This window comes from Alexandromys fortis, unplaced genomic scaffold (genome assembly GCF_014885135.2).
Source record: "Alexandromys fortis isolate MF-2015 unplaced genomic scaffold, M_Fortis_MF-2015_v1.1 scaffold_94, whole genome shotgun sequence".
NCBI classification, from domain to species: Eukaryota; Metazoa; Chordata; class Mammalia; order Rodentia; family Cricetidae; genus Alexandromys; species Alexandromys fortis.
In genome coordinates this window covers 1-19,361 of record NW_026067979.1, presented here as the reverse complement: position 1 = coordinate 19,361, position 19,361 = coordinate 1, and the positions used below count along the sequence as shown (strand labels likewise).

Sequence of the window (19,361 nt, the reverse complement as noted above, 5' to 3'; positions counted from 1 at the left end):
ATTTAGAGACAGCTCTGTCTGACCCTCTGGCTTCTTGCCTTTCTGTTAAGCATTTGCCTCTAACTTCAAGTGACCTGTGCCCCCTGTTCCTGTTCGTGTTAGCTGCCAGGCTGCTCTGGCTCCACCTATGCTTGCTCCAGAACCTCTCAGTATTGAGGCTCTTTAGCTTTTGTATCACCATTGTGTCTTTTAGCCCTTGCTGGCAGTCTGATGCCAGAGATCTTGGTGACTGAAGGAGACCTGTGCAGGTGCAGTCCCTACTGGGTCTCTTGTCTGTGCCTCTTGTGGCTGTTGGACACTGTAGCTCCCAGCCAAACTGATACAGGAATTTGAAGAGTTACATTCAAACAAGGTATGTAGCTAGTATAAGCTTTGGGAGGCATGCCCAACAAACTATCCAAAGTTTTAGCTATTATGCAAACACATACTTGTGCTAATAAAAGAAAAAAAATATTTTTTTCCTCATGTGTTGGCAAGAGAGTTGTTTGCTACTCCTTTAATGGCCAGATAAGCCGAGGTTGGCACCTTCAGATGAAAAGTCTCCCACTGATATGGATCATTGCCAAATAGATGAAAACCCTTTCTCTAATTATAGGTTAAGAAGGAGTCATATAAACAGAACAAATAGAGTCTCTTCTTTTTTATAATAAAAAGTATATTTATAGAAAGAGTAGATCTTGAATTTTAGTTTTTTAATATAAATTTTTATTTTTTTCTGAGAATTTCATACATAAGTACTGTAGTGACATCATTTCTATCCCTCCCTTACTCCCTACAGCTCCTTTTATGTTTTATCCACTCGCTCTCAAATTCATGATCTTTTCTTCCATAATTATTGGTTTTTCTTTTATGCAATCCATTATTGTCCATTTAAAAATATTTACTAAATCATATTAGTATAAAATCTTTGAATATATAAAAGTATGATTCAGACTAAGTCTTGTCAAATGACATATTTTAGCTTTATTTACAATTTCTATAATATCATACTATTTGTAGTTTGCAAAGGTTGGTCAATTTTTTAAAAAATCTATTAATGTTATTTACTCCACTAATGATTTAGCAAATGATCTGCTGTTGCTAGGGATGCATTAAAAGGTCGATGTTCATTTATGATAAAAGCATTGTTAGGAAACAATGTAGGGAAAGAATGTCTTCAGTTTAGTAGAACATAACTTTCCAAAAAAAAAAAAAAAAAAAACAAGAACCATATTGGAAAAACTTGAAGTTGTATTTCTACTTAAATTTAGGAAAAACATGAAGAATCCCTCAATCTCTGCTTCCTGTCACCACTGTCATAGACTCCAGCCAGGAAAAGACAGGGAGAATAAGGGCTCTACTTACAAATACCTGTCAGGTTCACCTAGGAATCTCCAAGACAGACCAATGAAATACATGAGCAAGAGTTCCTGAGGCGCAAACAATATCAAATCTATTCACTTTAGCGAGCAGTCAAAGATGGGCATCGGATATCTGTCACATTACCAAGACTTTGAGAGCATAAGGAATTGGTGAAGATACAGGCCTACTGGAATTTTTGCACCCCAGTAGGGAGAATGTGGTTGGCATAACCATTTTGGAAAAACAGTTTTCAATTCTCTGGTTAGGTTGAAGCAAGTTTATTCAATGAACATATTCTGGAGAAACTATTTTGCATATCCACACACAGGAATGTCCATAGAAGCATTACTAGTATGATTAGCAATTCGGGTAAACCTAGGGAGCAGACAGTAACAAAAGAACAAAGTATGAATTCATAGAGTGCAATAAAGTGTCAGTGGGAAACAGAAATTCTCACTACTGGAAAGCCGTGTAAGGTAGATGTAATATAAATAGATCAGCCACTGTGGAAATCAGACACGAGTTATACTTAGCTGTGTTGATCATGTCAGACTTTGAGAAAGGCCATGTCTCTGGACGGCCACGTCCCACATTTTCCCAGCTCAGCATATAAGCACTTCCCTCCTCTTGAATATGACTTTCTTCTACTTTCCTCTCTTCTGGCACATCCTCAACCCGTATAAATCATACTTTTTCTACCCCCTGTCTTTTCTTTGGCTTCCCAAGAAGCTCTTATACAACAGGATTTGGAGACAGAAGGCAAGAAGCTGTCTCTCCCAGAAGATGCTGAGAACCCAAGGAGACTAAAGAAGCCCCTGGATCCTTTTATCAGTGATAGTTCTCTCCAGTTTAGCAAGGACTTGCCACTGCAACCTCCTACGCTCTGAGCCTCTTTTTTAACTGTGTTATTAATGGGTGTATTTGAAGGCTTGTTTTTTTTTTTTTTCCTTACTACTATTTAGAATGCCATGTTTCAATATCGGACATCTATTACTTCATGCAGAATACAATGTTCAGTGATTTTCTGTGCCTACATTTTGAACTTGCTTATGAAGAAAAAGAAATCGTTTTCATCATATCATATCCTTGGCTTGGGACTCTAGTAATAGCATGATGCTTGAAATGTTTTGGTCTTGGTTATCCCATACTCAAAAACATGATTCTGACTCTATGATTTTCTCTCTCTCTCATTCCTTATATCTCTCCTTCCTTCCCTTCCCTAATACAGTGCACATTATATATTCCTGAATAGGACTCAAATGGGTTAATATGTGAATTCTCCCCTTTGAGAGATTTTGCTTTTAAAATTTGAGGAAATGGAAGTAGGGAGAGATTTGAAGAGTGAGCAGAATCCTGAGTGAGCAAAGAAGACTTATAGTGAAGAGTCATTTATTCTTGGAAATTCAAAAATACATGAGAGATGGGCTATTTAGTGGTGGTGATTAATTAGCATATTTGTCTTACGAGAACACTGTAGTTTCTGAACTGAGGCACTCTCTATTATGGTTTAGGTAAGTGACCCTCATGTGTTAAAGACTTGGTTTTTAGTTAGCTGCTACCAGAAAACAGCCTTTAAGAGGTGGGGTCTGGTAGTAAATCTTAGTTCATTGAGATTTTACCATCAAAGAAGACTATCGGACACCCATCTTTTCTTCTTTACCATGGGTTTCTGGCTGCCATGAGTTGTTTTAATAGATGCTTCCATCATGATGAGCTGCTTCACCATAGGCCCAAGCAACAGCCAGGTACCGTGAACCAAAACCTCTCAATTTATGAGACAAAATAAATCTTTCCTTTTTCAAAGTTGATTAAATGTGCATATTTGCCACAGAAATAGAAACCTAACCAACACAGTTAGTTAGTTAGATGTTTAAAAAGTACTGTACTTTAACTTAGAGAATTGATTGCCATGGCTTCCAACTTGGAAAGGCCTCCTAGGACAATTTTGCCAGGTACCCACAATAGAACAAATAATTGCTTAAACCAAAGTCCTCACATTTGTATTGCTATGTTACTTTGTATATTGTTCTTTTCAGCCCATAACTCCATCTCTCTAGATACAATATAAAGTTTGCAGCTGCAGGAAGACTGTCAATTAGAAAGCCAGCTATGTATGGTAAACACCAGCTAGTGGGATCATCCCCCTCTATTAAAGAAAGATGCTGGCCAGAAGCATCAGCACTTGTCAGATTGTCACGCCATATGGCCCCTTTACAATATTCAAATCAGGGGTCAAAAGTTCTACTGATACCGGTTGCAGGAGAGCATCTTTTTGAATGCATCCCTGAGCTCTGGACTCCGAAAGGCATATATAAAGGGGTCAATGACTGCATTACACATGATCAACATGCCATTGATCTGGAAGAGAGACATGTAGCAAACACAGTAAGGGTTATTCGGGCAGAAGGTCATTAAGAGGACATGGAGGACAAAGGGGGCCCAACAGAAGGTGAAGACCCCAAGAAGGATAGTCAGTGTGATGGCACCTTTCATGTTGGCTCTAGGAAGAGTAGAGATCTTCCTAGCATGGGAGCGGGCAAGTAAGAACATATGAATGTAGAGACACAGGATGAAAACTAGCATCAGAGGGAAGAGTGACGTGAAGGTGATCACGGTGGGGATGTGGTGGGAGAAGATCACCATGGCGATGCCGCTCCCCGTGCAGAATATCCAGATGACTGCTAGGGTGATGATGGTGCGGCGCATGGTCACAATGCTGTGGTATTGCAGGGCATGGAAGATGGTGATGTAGCGGTCGGCAGCAATCACAGACAGGCTGAAGATAGAGCCCAGCAAAGAGAGGATGAACAAGCAGTCAATGATGTCATCGGCTGTGCTTTCAAAATTGCCACGAGGCTTGAGAAAACCCCGGTTTCTTAACATGATCAGGATGTTTTCCAATATCTTGTACAGACTGCCCAACATGTCAGAAATGGCCAAGCTGCAGATAAAAAAGTACATGGGGGACTGGAGATTCTTATTCTTGATCACAGCCAGGAGGACAATCAGGTTCTCCAGAACGCCAATGATGGAGATTGTGAAAAATATCTCTTCTGGCAAAACTACATCCGGGCAATCGGAATTGTTTCTTGCCGTGTTGTTGGTGTGTTCATATGGACTGATAATATGTTTCATTTTTCCTGCTAGGGGATAAGACAGGGATGGTGCTTGGACTTGACCAGACAGAAATCTTGATGGATTCTTTAGAATATTTCTTTGTGAGGGAAGATCTGAAGTTAAAGAGAACACATGAAAACACATATTGCAGAAAGACTACAGAATAAAAACAAGCTGCATTAGCTTTAAGAAAACTATATTCCTTTCATAAACTGTTATACCGTGGTAATTTAAATAAAACATTTTATTACACCCACATATTAGCTGACTTATGAGTAATATTTTCAGTGGAATTTTGCGCTCTGAGATAATGAAAAGTCGTCCTTTGCACTCTCTCTTCATTCCATTTTACCCTCACGAATGTAGTTGTGTAGAATAGATGAGACTGAATGCCAGTAGCCCCTTGGGTGAGAGAAGAATGAAAGGAAGGAGAAGTGTAAGGAGAAAGAGAAAAACGCATAATCTTCTCCAACTTGAAGGTCGTGATGGGCTCTGTGAACTGATGTGACCTGTAGATCCTTTCTTTTACATCCCTTTATCTTTCTGGGTCACAGCCTGACCATAAAGGTGTTAATAAGCGGTTCATGTAGCACAAACATTATTACTTCAATTTCAAAGGCTGTTAGGACCTGGACTTAGGACTGTGCACCTGTCATAGTCCCAACTAAGCAGGAAGCCAGGGTGGGAAAATCTCTTGGTGAGGATTTCAACACCAGCCTGAGCAGCAGAAAGAAAATTGTCTCAAAGCAACAGCAAGACCCAAAGCCAAAGAAACAGAAAGCAAGCATGGAGCTCTTGGGGTGAGTGGCATCTCTGGTGACGTCCAATCATTTTCATAATGTCTCAAAGTATCCCCCAAAACAAGATTCTGTGCTTTTTAGGCTTCCTTGAATCTTTCTGAGAATAGGTCAGACAAAGTATGTAGCGATTCCTCTGTGGTCTGGAGGCTTTAAATCTAATCAGAAAGTGGTTGGTTAGTGCTATGACATTCATGCCACTATTGCACTAGTGAGCATGTCTTCCAATGCTGACTGGTCATTATTGTACCTTACAAATTTCACATCTTGGCAAATTTATGATTATTTTTTTCTCCTCTAGTAGTGTACAAAGCACCTTACAGCACCATGAAAGCTATTTAGTAAGCATGAAAATTCCAGGTGAGCACCAGCTTGATTTCTCCATATTCTGATGACTCACATAGATGGTGTCTTCAGCATGAAACTCTTACTCTCAAATTTTGAGGCTAGCCAATAGCAATGGCAATAACTTTTAACATTTTTGGGTGGGGGACCTTATTGGCCAACAATTCCAAAAAGAGGTAATCTATTCCTCACACTGGACTTTTTATTTGTTAGCATGTGATATCCAGTGACCCTTTATGGGGTAACTCCATTTAATTTCTTTATATATGTGCTTGTATATATTAGTACATAGAATATACAAAGACCTAAAATATCCTAAACGTTAAAAAAAAACAAACAACCCAGCTTAAAAATGGGCATGGTGCCAAACAGAGAGTTGTCAAAAGATAAAAAAACAAATGACTGAGAAACACTTTTTTAAAAAAAATGTTCTACATCTTTAGCAATCATGGAAATGCAAAACTACATTGAGAATTTATATTCCAGAATGTCTAAGATCAAGTAAACAAACCCCAAATTATGATGATGGGTGCTGATATGAATATGGGAAAAGGGGAACACTTATTCTTCACTCCTAAGAGTACAAACTGGTACAGTCACTATAAAAGCCAGAACTATCCCCACCACACAACTCAGCGATACCACTGAGGCTTATTCTCTAATAAAACTAAATCCCACCACAGACACACCTGTTCATCCAGGTTTGCTGCTGCTCTCTTTACAACATCCAAGAAATGAAGACAGCCAAGATGCCCATCAGCTGATGAATGGATTTTAAAATATGTAGAACATTTGTACAATGAAATAGAATTTAACTGTTAAGAAAAACAGAATTATGCCTGTTATGAGTGAATGAATGAAGAGGAAAGCAATCATTTAAGGTAATCCAGAAACATGAACATTGCACATTTTTGCTCATTTGGGGATTTTAACTTTGAATCTTCAGCTGGTATGTATTCTATTCAGAATAATATAGAAGTCAGCGGATTAGTAAGGAGGGGCTTTCAAGAGAGGGGAGATAGAACCTTTTTCTATAAAAGGATACAGGGGAGTGATGGAGCAAGAAAGGCTAGATGAGTGGGAAAAAGGAGGGCAGAATAGAGGAAGGCATTGGGGAGGGGTAAGTACACTGAACACGTTTGAAAAAGCTGCGTGGAAACCCACTACTATAGAAGTTTCAGAAAATACATACTTAAGTATATGTAGAAATTTAAAATTTCATAAATACTCTTGATGCCACTCTTATGTAGAATCTGAAAAGGTTGATCTCAGCAAAGTTGGTAGTAGAACAGTGGCGTAGGGGCGTCAATGAAGACAGCTTGGTCAAGGGGATCTGTGATACATTATAGTTAGACAGAGGGCCATGTTTTGGAGTTTTATTGTATGGTAAGGTGACTATATATCAGTGTTATTATTGTCAATAGTATGTTCCAAAAGAACTATAAGTACAGATTTTGAATATATACTTGTTTTTCTAAACTTGCATCTCCATGGAGGGCTGTGGTTGTATGGTTGTGGATGCAAGCTGCAGCTTTGGTGGGAGCTTGAGCTGCTGCTGGATATATAAGGGGATGGGGGTAATAGAGCTTTGGCTGGTATTAGGTCTTATTGCTGGAACTGAGACTGTTGTGTCTTCAAATGCAACAGACTGAACTGGGTTTGTGGCTTTTCTTTATGGAATAGACTAGTGGTACTTTATGGAAATGGACTAGTGGTTGCTGAAGCCTGGGTTTGGGAAGTCAACACCACACCCAGAACTTCCCTAGACTCCATCAAAACTGGAGAAGGTCTGGGGAAATACTAGAGTAGCTGTATGGAGGGAAAGACCTAACATCTAAGTAGACCTGGGCACCCAGAACGACCAGTGGCAGGGGCATTGATAGGGACATGAGCACTTGTTCACTTGTTCTGGTTCACTTTCCTGGCATTTCTAATATGCTCTTGGGGGATGCACCTGAGAGTATCTAGCAAGAGTGGTTCTTTAACCACACCTGGATCTGGTACTCCTTCAAGCCAGTTTTTTTTCCCAGCTCCATATGTTGCTTATATGTGGGAAACTTGCAAAATCTGAAATTTGCTTTCAGCTCTCACCTTTGTTCCTTGGTGACCTTAGTGTGCTCACTCTGCTTATTGCTTGAAGCCTTGAGGGGAAGCTGAAGCCCTGAAGGGACTTGGAGAGCCAGAGCTGGAAAACAAGGTGGATCTGAGGGACATGGGTAAACCTGGAAACCAGGGTTCACTTGGGGTCATGGAGGCGTTTGTAGACCTGCAGGGAAGGGGACTTTGGGGGCATTTGGAGAGCTGGGGCACCTGTGTATTTAGAAACAGTGGGGGATCTTCCTCCATTGGAACATCTAGGAAATCAGCAGGATTCTATATCTTGGTACACTCTGTTCAGGTGTTTGAGGATTTTGTTACAGGATCTGGGGCTTGTCACCTCTGATTGTTGGGCCCTCCCTTCCCACCCACTCTGCAGCTTCCCCACTAATGCAATCTTGCAACCAATTTTGAATGTTCTCACCCCAGAGAAGTCATAAATATTTAAGTTGATATACAAGCTAATTATTCAAGTTTGAGCACTGCTTACAATGTATTGCATGTATCAAATCATCACATTGTCTCCCATAAACATGCATAACTGCTATGTATGCAAAAATAGCATTATGAAGAAACTAACTTTAGGAGCAACGTGAAAATTAACTTTGCAGCTTGCAAATGAGCAAAATGTACACAATGATCCTCTTTGAAAGGCTATTATTCTTCTTGAGTCTTTCTTGTTTCCAAAATAAAATTTAATTTTTAAAACAACTGGGGCCTGAGGCAAGAATGTAGCTCAGTTAGTAAAGTCTTTGCCTAGCATGCTCAGAGCGGTGATTTCCCTCCCTCACCCCACTTAAACTGGACTTGATGATGCGCACCTGTAATCCTAGCAGCTGGAGGTGGAGGTAAGAGGGTGTAAAGTTCAAGGCCATCTGCAGCTGCGTAGCGAGTTTGAGGGTGGCATCTCTGAAATATTCCAAACAGATCACTATATTGTTCTAATCAGTGAGCACTAGGCATTATATATCATTTTTAAAAAGTTTTTTTTTTTTTTTTTTTTTTTTTNCTAGAGAGAATGTGGGGTAAGGGGAACACTCCTCCGTTGTTGGTGGTAGTGCAAACTTGTACAGCCACTTTGAAAATCAGTATAGTGATTTCTCAGAAAATTAGAAAACAATCTACCTCAAGACCCAGCAAGTCTTTCTCTTCCGGTCGCAGGCGCTTCGGGAGCCGCCGATTACCGTCCAGCCATGGCCAAGTTCAAGAACCACACCATACACAACCAGGCCCGGAAATGGCACAGAAACGGCATCAAGAAACCCCGGTCACAAGGATATGAATCTCTCAAGGGGGTTGACCCCAAGTTCCTGAGGAACATGCACTTTGCCAAGAAGCACAACAAGAAAGGCCTGAAGAAGATGCAGGCAAATGCAAAGTCCATGAGTCCACGTGCGGAGACCATCAAGGCCCTGGTGAAGCCCCAGGTGGTGAAGCCCAAGGTGCCAAAGGGCCCCAGCTGGCTTTAATTGCTCACCCCAAGCTTGGAAAGCAGATTAGAAGCTACAGGGCCAGGGGTCATAGGCTCCAAAAAAACAAAGCCCAAGGTTCAAGCCAAGGCAGAGGCCTCAGCTGCAGTTCAGGCTCCCAAAGGTGCCCAGGCCCCTGTGAAGGCCCCATAAAAAAGGTCTCAGTCTGCCAATGTGAAGACAGATGGACTGGTGTGAACACCTACACAGTATTTTCAGATGTCCAGGACCTTATGCTGTTTTTACAAATAAACGTGAGGCAAGTTCTGTTAAAAAAAAAAAAAAGACCCTGCAATACCACTGAAGAGTCTTGCTTCTGTGCCCTCTGCACCTTGCACACAGAGCCCTTCAGCTACTTTCAGGCAGATCTCAGACTTCTGCAAATTGCCAGCTCACAAGTGTTCCTGTCGATAAGGCCTACTCTGCTAGTCTTAAGCCCACACAGCACAAAGCAAAAATCTTGGAGCAGAGAAAAGAATGCCAAGTAACTCTGCTTAGAAAGATGCCATTAAAGTTAGTTAAAATAAATATTCCTAGAGATAATAATGAGATGTCTCCATGGGCTCCTCAAAAAGAAAAAGAACAAAAAAGCAAATCTCTTTCTCTGATAGGAGAGATGCAGAAGTCACTGAGAGGCAATTGTCTTTTGAGGCTACTCACCCGGTCTCTGCCCTCCCTTGTCCTTGCCCCTGGCCTGAGGGCGATCCCCCCACAAAGGCTGGTGGCTCTCTGCAATCTCACAGTCTCATTTCCTTGTAGGGGCTGATGTGAGGTTTCATTTCAGCAGTATGTTCTTGTTCTGGGGGCTCTGGGGCCCCACTCAAGGACTCAGACTTGCAACTAGGGCAGTGCATAGGAATTTAGTAAACAGTGTACCAGTGTTGCTCAACGCGTGAATGAGTGAGCAGAAACCCTTCACTCCTCCTGGGATCGCAGGGAAGGAGGTCCCTTCTTTAGTCTTGCTCAAGGCCTTGCTCTCATCAGCTCTGTGTACCCGTTCCTGTTCTCATCCCTTTTGGACTTTGTATATTGCGTGACAGCCAGGCAAACAAAGCGGTGAGTGTATGCATGTTCCGAGTGATTATCACTTTGGGGAACATCTGGCAATGAATATGCTTAACTCTTATTTATGCTGTGCCTCAAGGAGCTGCCCCAAGCTAGAGAAGGACTGGAAAGCAGAGGAGGTATGCATTGTCACCGAGCCACACAGTCATACGTGTGTGGCAGTGGTTGTGTTGCTCCGAGCGGCAGGGAGCCATCATGTGCCAACTCCCTGGTCTTTTGGCAGAAAAACTCTCTTGTTTTTAAACATAGAAAGGATCATTCAGGAAGAGGTGAAAGGGAATGATTTTATTCTCATCTCTTGCTCCACTAGTGAAACCATGTTGTAACTCTTGGGTGGAGTGTGGTAATCATTTAAAGACCAACAGAGAAATCAGTAAATTCATTCGTAGGTGGGAAGTTTCAGGTAGATGAGGCAGTCATAGATTTTATTTTTATATTTTAATTAAAAATAAGCTACTTAAGAAGGATGCAATACCATAGTTAAGAGGCCTTGGAAGCATTGTGATGTAATATTTTCTTATGCATGTTCTTAGCTGTTCTAGTCACGGTCCAAAGCATGAAAGGAGATAAGAAATTTGTACAAGATGTACTTACCTTCAGCTCTGAAGGAGGATCTTTCTGGCCACGATGACCGAGAAGGAATGAGCTTTGAAGAAGAGGAAGCAAACGATGCTTGAGCTTTGAAGACAAGCAAGCAAATGATTCTTGGACCAGGAAAGGCCGGAACATATGCATCACTGGGAGACAGCTACTTGTTGTCATAACCTTGAGTAAATGTCACTTGAAGTGAACTGCGTACTTCTGGTAACCCAGAGCTGGAGAGGCCGAAGGAAAGAATCTGATGAAGGCAGGATTCCTGGCTCTAGAGAGAGGAGATTCTTTTGAGTGTTCCTGAAAATGTCTATAGCAGATTGTAGAATTGTAATCATTTTCATTTTAAGTGTTATTTTAGAATTGCGTTTAATTATCCAAGGAAGGAATTAATAAGTTGGAATTTTCAGGGAATTGTTCTGGAGGAATAATTGTTTTAAAGTTGCAAATGAACCTCCCAAGAGCTCCATCTTGTCAACATTTGACTCCTTAACCTCATTGAGAATAAGAAAATAACCCATCATTCATATTTCATAAGACAAACAAGGGAGCAAAGGGACTTGTGTGCTCAAGGGCGCCTGATGGGGCTTGGGATAAGATAAAAAGAAACCCCAAAGTTTTCTGCGTTGCTAGTTCTTCTCTGCCTAAAACTGTCCTGAAAACCACTACTAATGGTTCGCCATTTAAAGCAAAATTGTTCGGTTTGGGGGACTGCAATGTTATTTTCTGTTTGCCAAGGTCTTCAGGGGAAGGACTGCTTTTGATAAAAGCCACATCACCGAGAAGTGTGTGTCCATGTGTGTGTTAGAGATTTAACCCTGGGCCCTACAAATGCTAGGTCTGTGCTCTACCAGGAGGCACATGCCTAAGTCCATCCTGAATTTTAAGTGTGGACTGGGTTACGATTTGGTTGGAGCTGGATTTATAGACTGAGATGCTGATAGCTGAGCTCTATGACCAGGGCTACATGGCATCACTATTTTATTTATAAATTAAACTTCTAATTATTACCTGTTCACTCTCAAGATGGGACTGAACAAGAGAAAGGCAGGAAGGACATCACGGCATTTTGTCTTCATAGCACAGGGCCTGGGGATACGATTCAGTGATGCTTGCCCAACATATTCAAGGTTCTGAATTTGATCCCCAGCACCAGATTTTTCAAATCTTTGGCAACACGTGTGAGGTAAACTTTACCGAATATGATGATGTGGCGGAGACCATGACAAGTGTTTCTGATTTTGTTCTAAGGATGAGAAGAAGCGATTGGCCTTTAGAAAGGGGGTGATTCAAAAGTGTTTCTTTGGCTGCTTGTGGAGGATACACTGTAGGGCTAGGAAAATGGAAGGGGAGTGGAGGTGAGAGGTAGAATCTTCATGGGCTGTGCTGAAGGAGGAGAGACTGGCAAGTGGGAAAGTGAAACCAGACATAAACCTTTCAGACTTAAGCTTTGTTTTTAAAATAGGGCTGGAGATGTGGCTTGGTGGTCGTGAATGTGGACTCCTCTCACAGAGTTAGAGGCTAGGGTCCCAGCACCAAAATCAGGCAGTTCACAATCAATTATAATTCTTGCTCCAGGGTCTGATTTCTTCTTGTGGCCTTCACAGGTACTCATGTGTACATACCTCCATACAGATACACAATTAACAATAAAAGCAAATATTTAAAATAAGAATTACGAGTGTTAAAATTTTCCACCTGCTTCTTATGTGTTTATTTATTCTTTGAGAACTCATGCTGCATTTTTTGGTCATATTCTTTCCTATCCCTTATCCTCCGTGCTCCCTGCAAATCCGTGTTATTTCTCTCTCTAAAGAAAAGAAAAGAAAAGAAAACCATGTCTCTGATTTGTGCTTTGAAAAATTCTAGAAAATACAAATCTGTGCCAGGTGTTTTTTCTAATGTATAACCCAGTGCTCTGTCCTTGGGGGGAATAAGCCATTAATAGATGTTAGGGACCAGGTCAAAGTAAACAGAAGGTGTACGAGGAGCACTGTCTCATGATGTCCTGATATTCAGGGCCCCAGATAGAGGTTGTAATTGATCAAGGAAAGGTGACAAGTTTTGTTCACATGGGCAGTTACTCCCTGATAGCTTCCTAGCTGCCTGCGCAGAAAAGAAAATCATGTGCATGTTGTCACAGATCCTATGTGTGTCCTGCTCTGTATGGAAAAATACCATCTCCTTAAAGTCTGTCACTGCTCTGGTTCTTTTATTTATTTATTTATTAAAATTTTTTCGAGACAGGCTTTCTCCGTAGCTTTTGGTTCCTGTCCTGGAACTAGCTCTTGTAGACCAGGCTGGCCTCAAACTCACCGAGATCCGCCTGTCTCTACCTCCTGAGTGCTGGGATTAAAGGCGAGTGCCACCACCGCCCGGCTGCTCTGGTTCTTATAACCTTTCTGCCCCCTCTTCTGCGTGGATCTGAGAGCCTTGCGGGGAGGGTGTGATAAAGGGATCTCATTTGGGGCTGAGTACTACAAAGTCTCTCCCTCTCTGCGTGTTGTTCGATTGTGGATCTCTGCGGATTGCCTTCTACTACAAGAAGCTTCTCAGAGGAAATTTGAGGAATTCGCCAATTTGCGGAGGTAGCAACATGCTGTTACAAGTTGTTTTATTGCTATGTTCATTTGTCAGAATAATAGTAGTAGGATTTCCCCTAGGGACCATGATCCAGCTAGTCTCAGGTTCTTAGCCTCAATTACAACATCACGTACGCATTCCATTTCATGGAGCGGGCCTTAACAAAATCCAGTTAAAAAGTGGTTGGTTACTCTCTTAACATTTGGGCAGTAAGTGGGCATTTACCGTGCGCAGGCTGATATTGTGGCTCAAAGGGTTCATAACCGGGTGGGGATGATTCCTTTTGCCCTCCAGGAAGCACGTAGAGCATATTACATCATTATAAGCACTAGCCAGTAGGGGTAAAGTAGTTTCCAGTTGACTACCAGCTAGATTTCTCCATGTTCTATGCCATGTAAATGTGGTGTCTCCTTACTTTCAAGTTGTAGAAGGTAGAAAAAGATTGATTATCTCTTTGGCCAATAGCTCCAAAAGATATAACCCTTTCCTGGTGCTGGAGTGGGGGTAGTGGTTGTCTAGCAGCATATAATGTTGGCTGAAGTATTATCTCTCTCATTCTATCAAGATAATGTTTTGATATGCACATATGTGATAAACTGGTCATAATAGATAGCAATCAAATGATTCTTCACCCTGCACAGTCACCTTTTCTTCTCGGCAGTGAGGACTTCACTTTTTCTAGTAAAGCTATTTTTAGTTATTAAAATATTGTTTGGATTTTATTCATTTATTTTATTTTTTTCTTCTTTGAAAAATTGATTTTTTTTCCCATGAGACCTGGTGCCCCCTTCTGGCATGCGGGCACACATGGAAGGGATGCTGTACACATAATAAATAAATCTTAAAAAAAAAAAAAGAAAAAAATATCTCCTGCGAGTGCCACTTCAGTCTCTGAGAGGTCATATGTACATCAGCCCTGCTGTGTGTAGAAGGCCTTGATTTCTTGGTGTCCTCCATCCCCTCTGGCTTTTATACTCTTTTTGTCTCCCCTGCTGCAAAGTTCTGTGGGCACAAAGGGTAGGGATTTGATAGAGGCATCCCATTTTGGGTTGAATGTTATAAAGAGTTTCAATCTCTGCACACTGTCAACTTTTGCGTCTCTGTATTTGTCCCCATCTGCTGCAGGAGGAAGCTTCTCTGATGACGGCTGAGTAAGACACTGACCTATCAATATAGCAGAATGCCATTAGGAGTCATTGCATTGCTATTTACTTTTAGTGGAACAGCAATATTTGATTTTACCCCAGGTTTCTGAGCTATCTAGTCTCAGGTTCTTGGTCACCTAAGCAGTGTCAGGAATGGGTTCTCTTTTGTGGAGTGGACATCAAATCAAATAAGACACTAGCTAGTTACACCCGCAAGCTTCATGCCACCATTGCCTTAGCATAGTTTGCAGGCACTGAAGTTTGTAGAGCAAAGGTTTTGTGGCTGGGTTGGTGTTTACATTTCTCTTTGAGTACCTTCCTGTACCAAAGTCACTAGAACATTGGGGTGAAGGCTCAATGTAGGCACAAGATCACTTATGTTCAATGAGTTGTATGGGTGCTGTCTTTAGCAAAGATGCCTTGTTATCAGTTTGTGAAGAACAGCATATAATCTAGGTAACATCCTGTGTTGTGTGGGGGTTCCCATGGAACCTATTTAGTCAACAATTCAATTCAGTGTAACATATTACTGGTTCTGAAAGCTTCATTTGGTGATGAGAGATGATGATTATTTGACAATTTCATTTAGAATGCCTATATATATGTATGAATATATATGTATGTATATTTATATATACATTTTAGCCCCTACTTGGGTTCTTGGAGCAGCATTTTCTTGGGTGGGCTCTATTTGCTAGAGGCAAGCACGTCTCATTGAAGAGAGGTTTCCTGATTTAGATTTAGTTGTAAAAACTTTGCAATCCTTTTAAGAGGCTCTACAACAAAGTACTTAGATGAAGTTGATAAATAGCCGACAGAATGCTTCTTGGTGGTGGCAGGGACCTTGAAACTTCAGAGTTGTGACAATAAACAGGACTCCTGCAAGTACTTCTGCCATGAGGCTGGACTCTCAGAAACTAAAGAATGAACTGGAAGCAGCCATCAAAGCCACGGCTTTAACCCTAGCTATATCACTTAGCAAACTAAAGACTCACATGGCCAGAAAATGAGAGCTATACTAAATGGTTTTAAGTGTGTTTAAAAATATATGTAAGCTTGGGAGAGAAAAGAAAAAGGATAAAGTCCTTGAGAGAGAGAGAGAGAGAGAGAGAGAGAGAGAGAGAGAGAGAGAGAGAGAGAGAAGTTGGGTGTGGTGGCACACACCTTTAATCCCAGCACTTCGGTTGCAGAGGCAGGCGTATTTCTGTGAGTTCAAGGTCAGCCTGATCTACAGAGTGAGTTCCACAACAGCTAAAGATATTCAGAAAAACCTTGTCTCAAAAAAACAATATTAAATATAGAAATAAAAGAAATCCATAAAATGGATTCTACACAAAGCATCTGGGTACTGTATGTTATTGTGTTGTCTTTGAATTGCTTGATGGCTTAAGAAGAAGCAACAGCTGCTAAAAGACATTTGATTATAAATGTTGCTGGATTAATCCAACATATATATTTTGAAAATGCCTTGAGTTCAAAGTTTAAGTTGGGAAACAGCTTTTGCTTTTGTTTCCTCAGGAAATGAGAGGTTGTAGATTTATTCGTTGTTATGAAAAAATCATGTTTGATCAAAGAAGACCGCCTGAGAAATCTCTGATAGGAGCAGATGGCCCAGAAGTCTGAGTTCTACATCCAGAACAGCTTCAAGACTACTGATTGAAATGATCAAGCCTCCAAGAATACTCTAGTCAGGATTTGGCCATAATTCTAAATTTTCTTTAGGTCCCCATAAGATTACCAGCACATCCAATCAGCAGGAAGTAGCTTAGAAAACTACACCCACATTTCCAAGAATTGAAGTATGGATTTTTTCTATGTTTAGAGTGGTAGTAACAAGTTGTTATGGATACAGGTCAGGAGGAAGCTAAACAAAGGAGATTAGATTCTGAGATTTTGTTTTGCAAAATCTCCTGTGGTTGTTGAACCCTGCAAAAATTTGTCACTGTATTGTTTTAATAAAATGCTGAATCACCAGTAAACAGGCAGGAAGGATAGCCAGGGCAACCAGGTAGGAAGGACAGGCGGGCTAATGAGAAGAGGAGAACTCTGGGAAGAGGAAAAGCTCGGTCTGCAGTCATCACCCAGACATGAGAAAGAAAGATGAGAATGCCTAACTGATTAAAGGATCCAAGCCACATAACTAACATAGAAAAGAATTATGTGTTAATGTAAATTATAAGAGTTAATAAGAAGCCTGAGCAAAAAGGGGAACCAGTTTATAATTAATGTAATCCTCTGTGTGTTTTTATGGACCACAGCTGAGTGGTGGGACAGAAACCTCAGTCAGCAGTTGCTGATTATTGTGAGTCAATTTTGTGTCGAGCCAGGTTGCTGAAAGCATTTGTCAGCTCTATAAATTTCCTAGTGGAATTTTTCAGGACACTTACATATACTATCATATTATTTCTTGAAATAAAGATACTAGGACTTCTTTTTAATTTCTGTACTCTTGATTTCCCTTGTTTGACTTATTGTTTCAGTTAACATTACAATTACTATATAGAATAAATAGGTAGAAACTGGACAACCTTGCCTTTTTTCTGACTTTAGCGGAATTGCTTTTAGTAAAGGCTCTCTCCATTTAATTTGATTTTAGCTATGGGCTTGCAGTAGACTGCCTCTATTATGTTGAGGTATATCTCTTATCTGTAATCTCTCCAAGACTTTTATCATGACGATGTGTTGGATTTTGTTAAAGGCCTTTTCTCCATCTAGAGAGAAAATCATATGGTGTTTTCCTTTCAGTTTGTTTAGATGGTGAATTGTATTTACTGATTTCCTTATATTGAGCCATCCCTGAGTCCCTGGTATGAAGAGGGATTGATAATAATGGACGGTCTTTTTTGATGTTTTTAGATTCAGTTAGAAAATATTTTGTTGAGAAATTTTGCATATATGTTCATAGGGTAAACATAATTCTCTTTCTTGGGGGCTCTTTATGTGGTTTGGGTATTAGGGTAACTGTGACCTCTTCAAACAAAATGAGATATATTTATGAAAATTAAAACTGTTTCTATTTTGTAGGGTAATTTGATGAGTATTATTGCTAACTCTTCCATGAAACTCAGGTAGAATTCTGTGATGTCCTGATTTTCTTTTTTCTTCCTGGTTTTCTTTTTTCTTCCTTATTTTTTCTTTTTTGTTGGGAGACATTAACTGCACATGTTTCACAAGGGTTAATAGGACTATGTAAATTGCTTACCTGATCATGATTTAACTTTGTATCTATAAAAAAATCTCTTTGCTTAGTGGCATTTCAATTGTATTTTAAAAGAACTAAAGACTACCTAAAAATCTGAGAGTAAAACAGTCCCCACTGGCCATCTTACAGACCAGGTAATGGTAAATACATACATTTAAATCAGGTGCCACAATGACACCCACCTTTTAATTCCATTAGTCATAATGACATTAACAATGACTAGTTGGCATAGAAACCAGCTGGTACATGCCTTTAATTGAAATGCTTAATGCCTTTAATCCCAGCCCTAGAGAGGTATATAAGACAGGAGGAAACAGCTCTAACAGTCTTTTGCTAATGTTCCTAAAGGCAGGATCACCATTTCAGACTGTGGTCGAGGTAAGAGTCAGTGGCTGGCTGGATGCTTTGCATTTTGGATCCTTGGTTGAACCCCATTTTTGACCCGGCATTTTTATTAATTGTGCTTTACCTTTCTTTTAGGTTATCAAAATTGAGAGAATACAGGTGTTTAAAGTGCCCTCTTGACTTCGTCCTCTGGATATCCTTCGTGTCTGTTATATACCCCTTTTAACTTCTGACTGTATTAATGTGGATATTCTCTCTCATGAGTTAATTTAGATAAGGGTCTGCCTACCTTGTTTATCTCAATGAAACAAATCTTTGTTTCACTTACTGTACTGTTCTGTTTCTATTTTGTTTCCAGATTGGATTTGATATTTCTTGACAATTACTATTTTTGAATGTGATCTTTTTCTAGAAATTTCACTTGTTCTGTAAGTTATTATGAGATCTCTCCAGTTCTTCTATGTAGGCACTTAGTGTTATGAACCTGTAAAATCTCAGAACCACTTTTAATATGTCCCACTGTTTTGTTATTCATTTATCTTCAATTTTAGAAAGTCTTCAATTTCATTTTTATTTCTGTCTTAATTTTTTCATACAGTAGAGAGCTGTTCAATTTTTGAGTGTTTGCTTTCTCTATGTTTATGTATATCTATTTATCTATATATTCACTTATATCTGGATTGTCGTATATTGGTGAGAGAGAAGTATCCTTGTTCACCACTATCAGAATTTGGTGGTCACATTGTAATTGAAACTCGGTAGTGATACTCTTACAAATATGGGATTCCTTTTATTTGAGGCATAGATGTTAAGAATTTTTTTTTGATTATGTAGTATCTAACCACATCTTTTTTGATTATGTAGTATCTAACCACATCTTTTATAAGAGTAAAAAATCTTTCCAGACAAGATCATGGAAACACAGACCTTTAATCCGTTAACCAATGATACACACCTTTTAATCCCTGCAGCTACACTAGTTTGCATAAAAGTCCAGTGGTACACGCCTTTAAACTTCAGCATTGCTCCATACCCTTTGTTTTCAGTTTCTTCTCCAAAGTCCTGTGTTGACTTTCTGCTATGGCCTCCCTTGCTGGTAGACTTTAATCTGTACACTGACATAAGGAAGCCTTTTCTTCCATAAGTTGCTTTAGGTCAGCATTTTCTCAGCACAGCATGGAGGCATACTAAGATGGTACTATATTCAAAGTATGTATATCTGTGGAATTCAGATGTCAGAGTACCTACTCTTCCATCTGGCTTG

The 19,361-nt window shown here is 40.1% G+C and overlaps 1 protein-coding gene and 1 pseudogene across 1 annotated transcript; one reads left to right on the top strand and one right to left on the bottom strand.

The window, feature by feature from the left end:
* Positions 1-770: 770 nt before the first annotated feature.
* On the bottom strand, positions 771-10,909 carry Mc2r (melanocortin 2 receptor). Its single transcript, XM_050157994.1, has 3 exons — positions 10,826-10,909; positions 6,290-6,415; positions 771-4,571 (listed from the first exon to the last, which is right to left on the bottom strand). Exon 3 carries the CDS (start codon positions 4,474-4,476, stop codon positions 3,583-3,585), a length of 894 nt encoding a protein of 297 aa, XP_050013951.1. The 5' UTR covers positions 4,477-4,571; positions 6,290-6,415; positions 10,826-10,909; the 3' UTR covers positions 771-3,582.
* On the top strand, positions 8,868-9,319 carry LOC126511096 (60S ribosomal protein L29-like; annotated as a pseudogene).
* Positions 10,910-19,361: the final 8,452 nt, after the last annotated feature.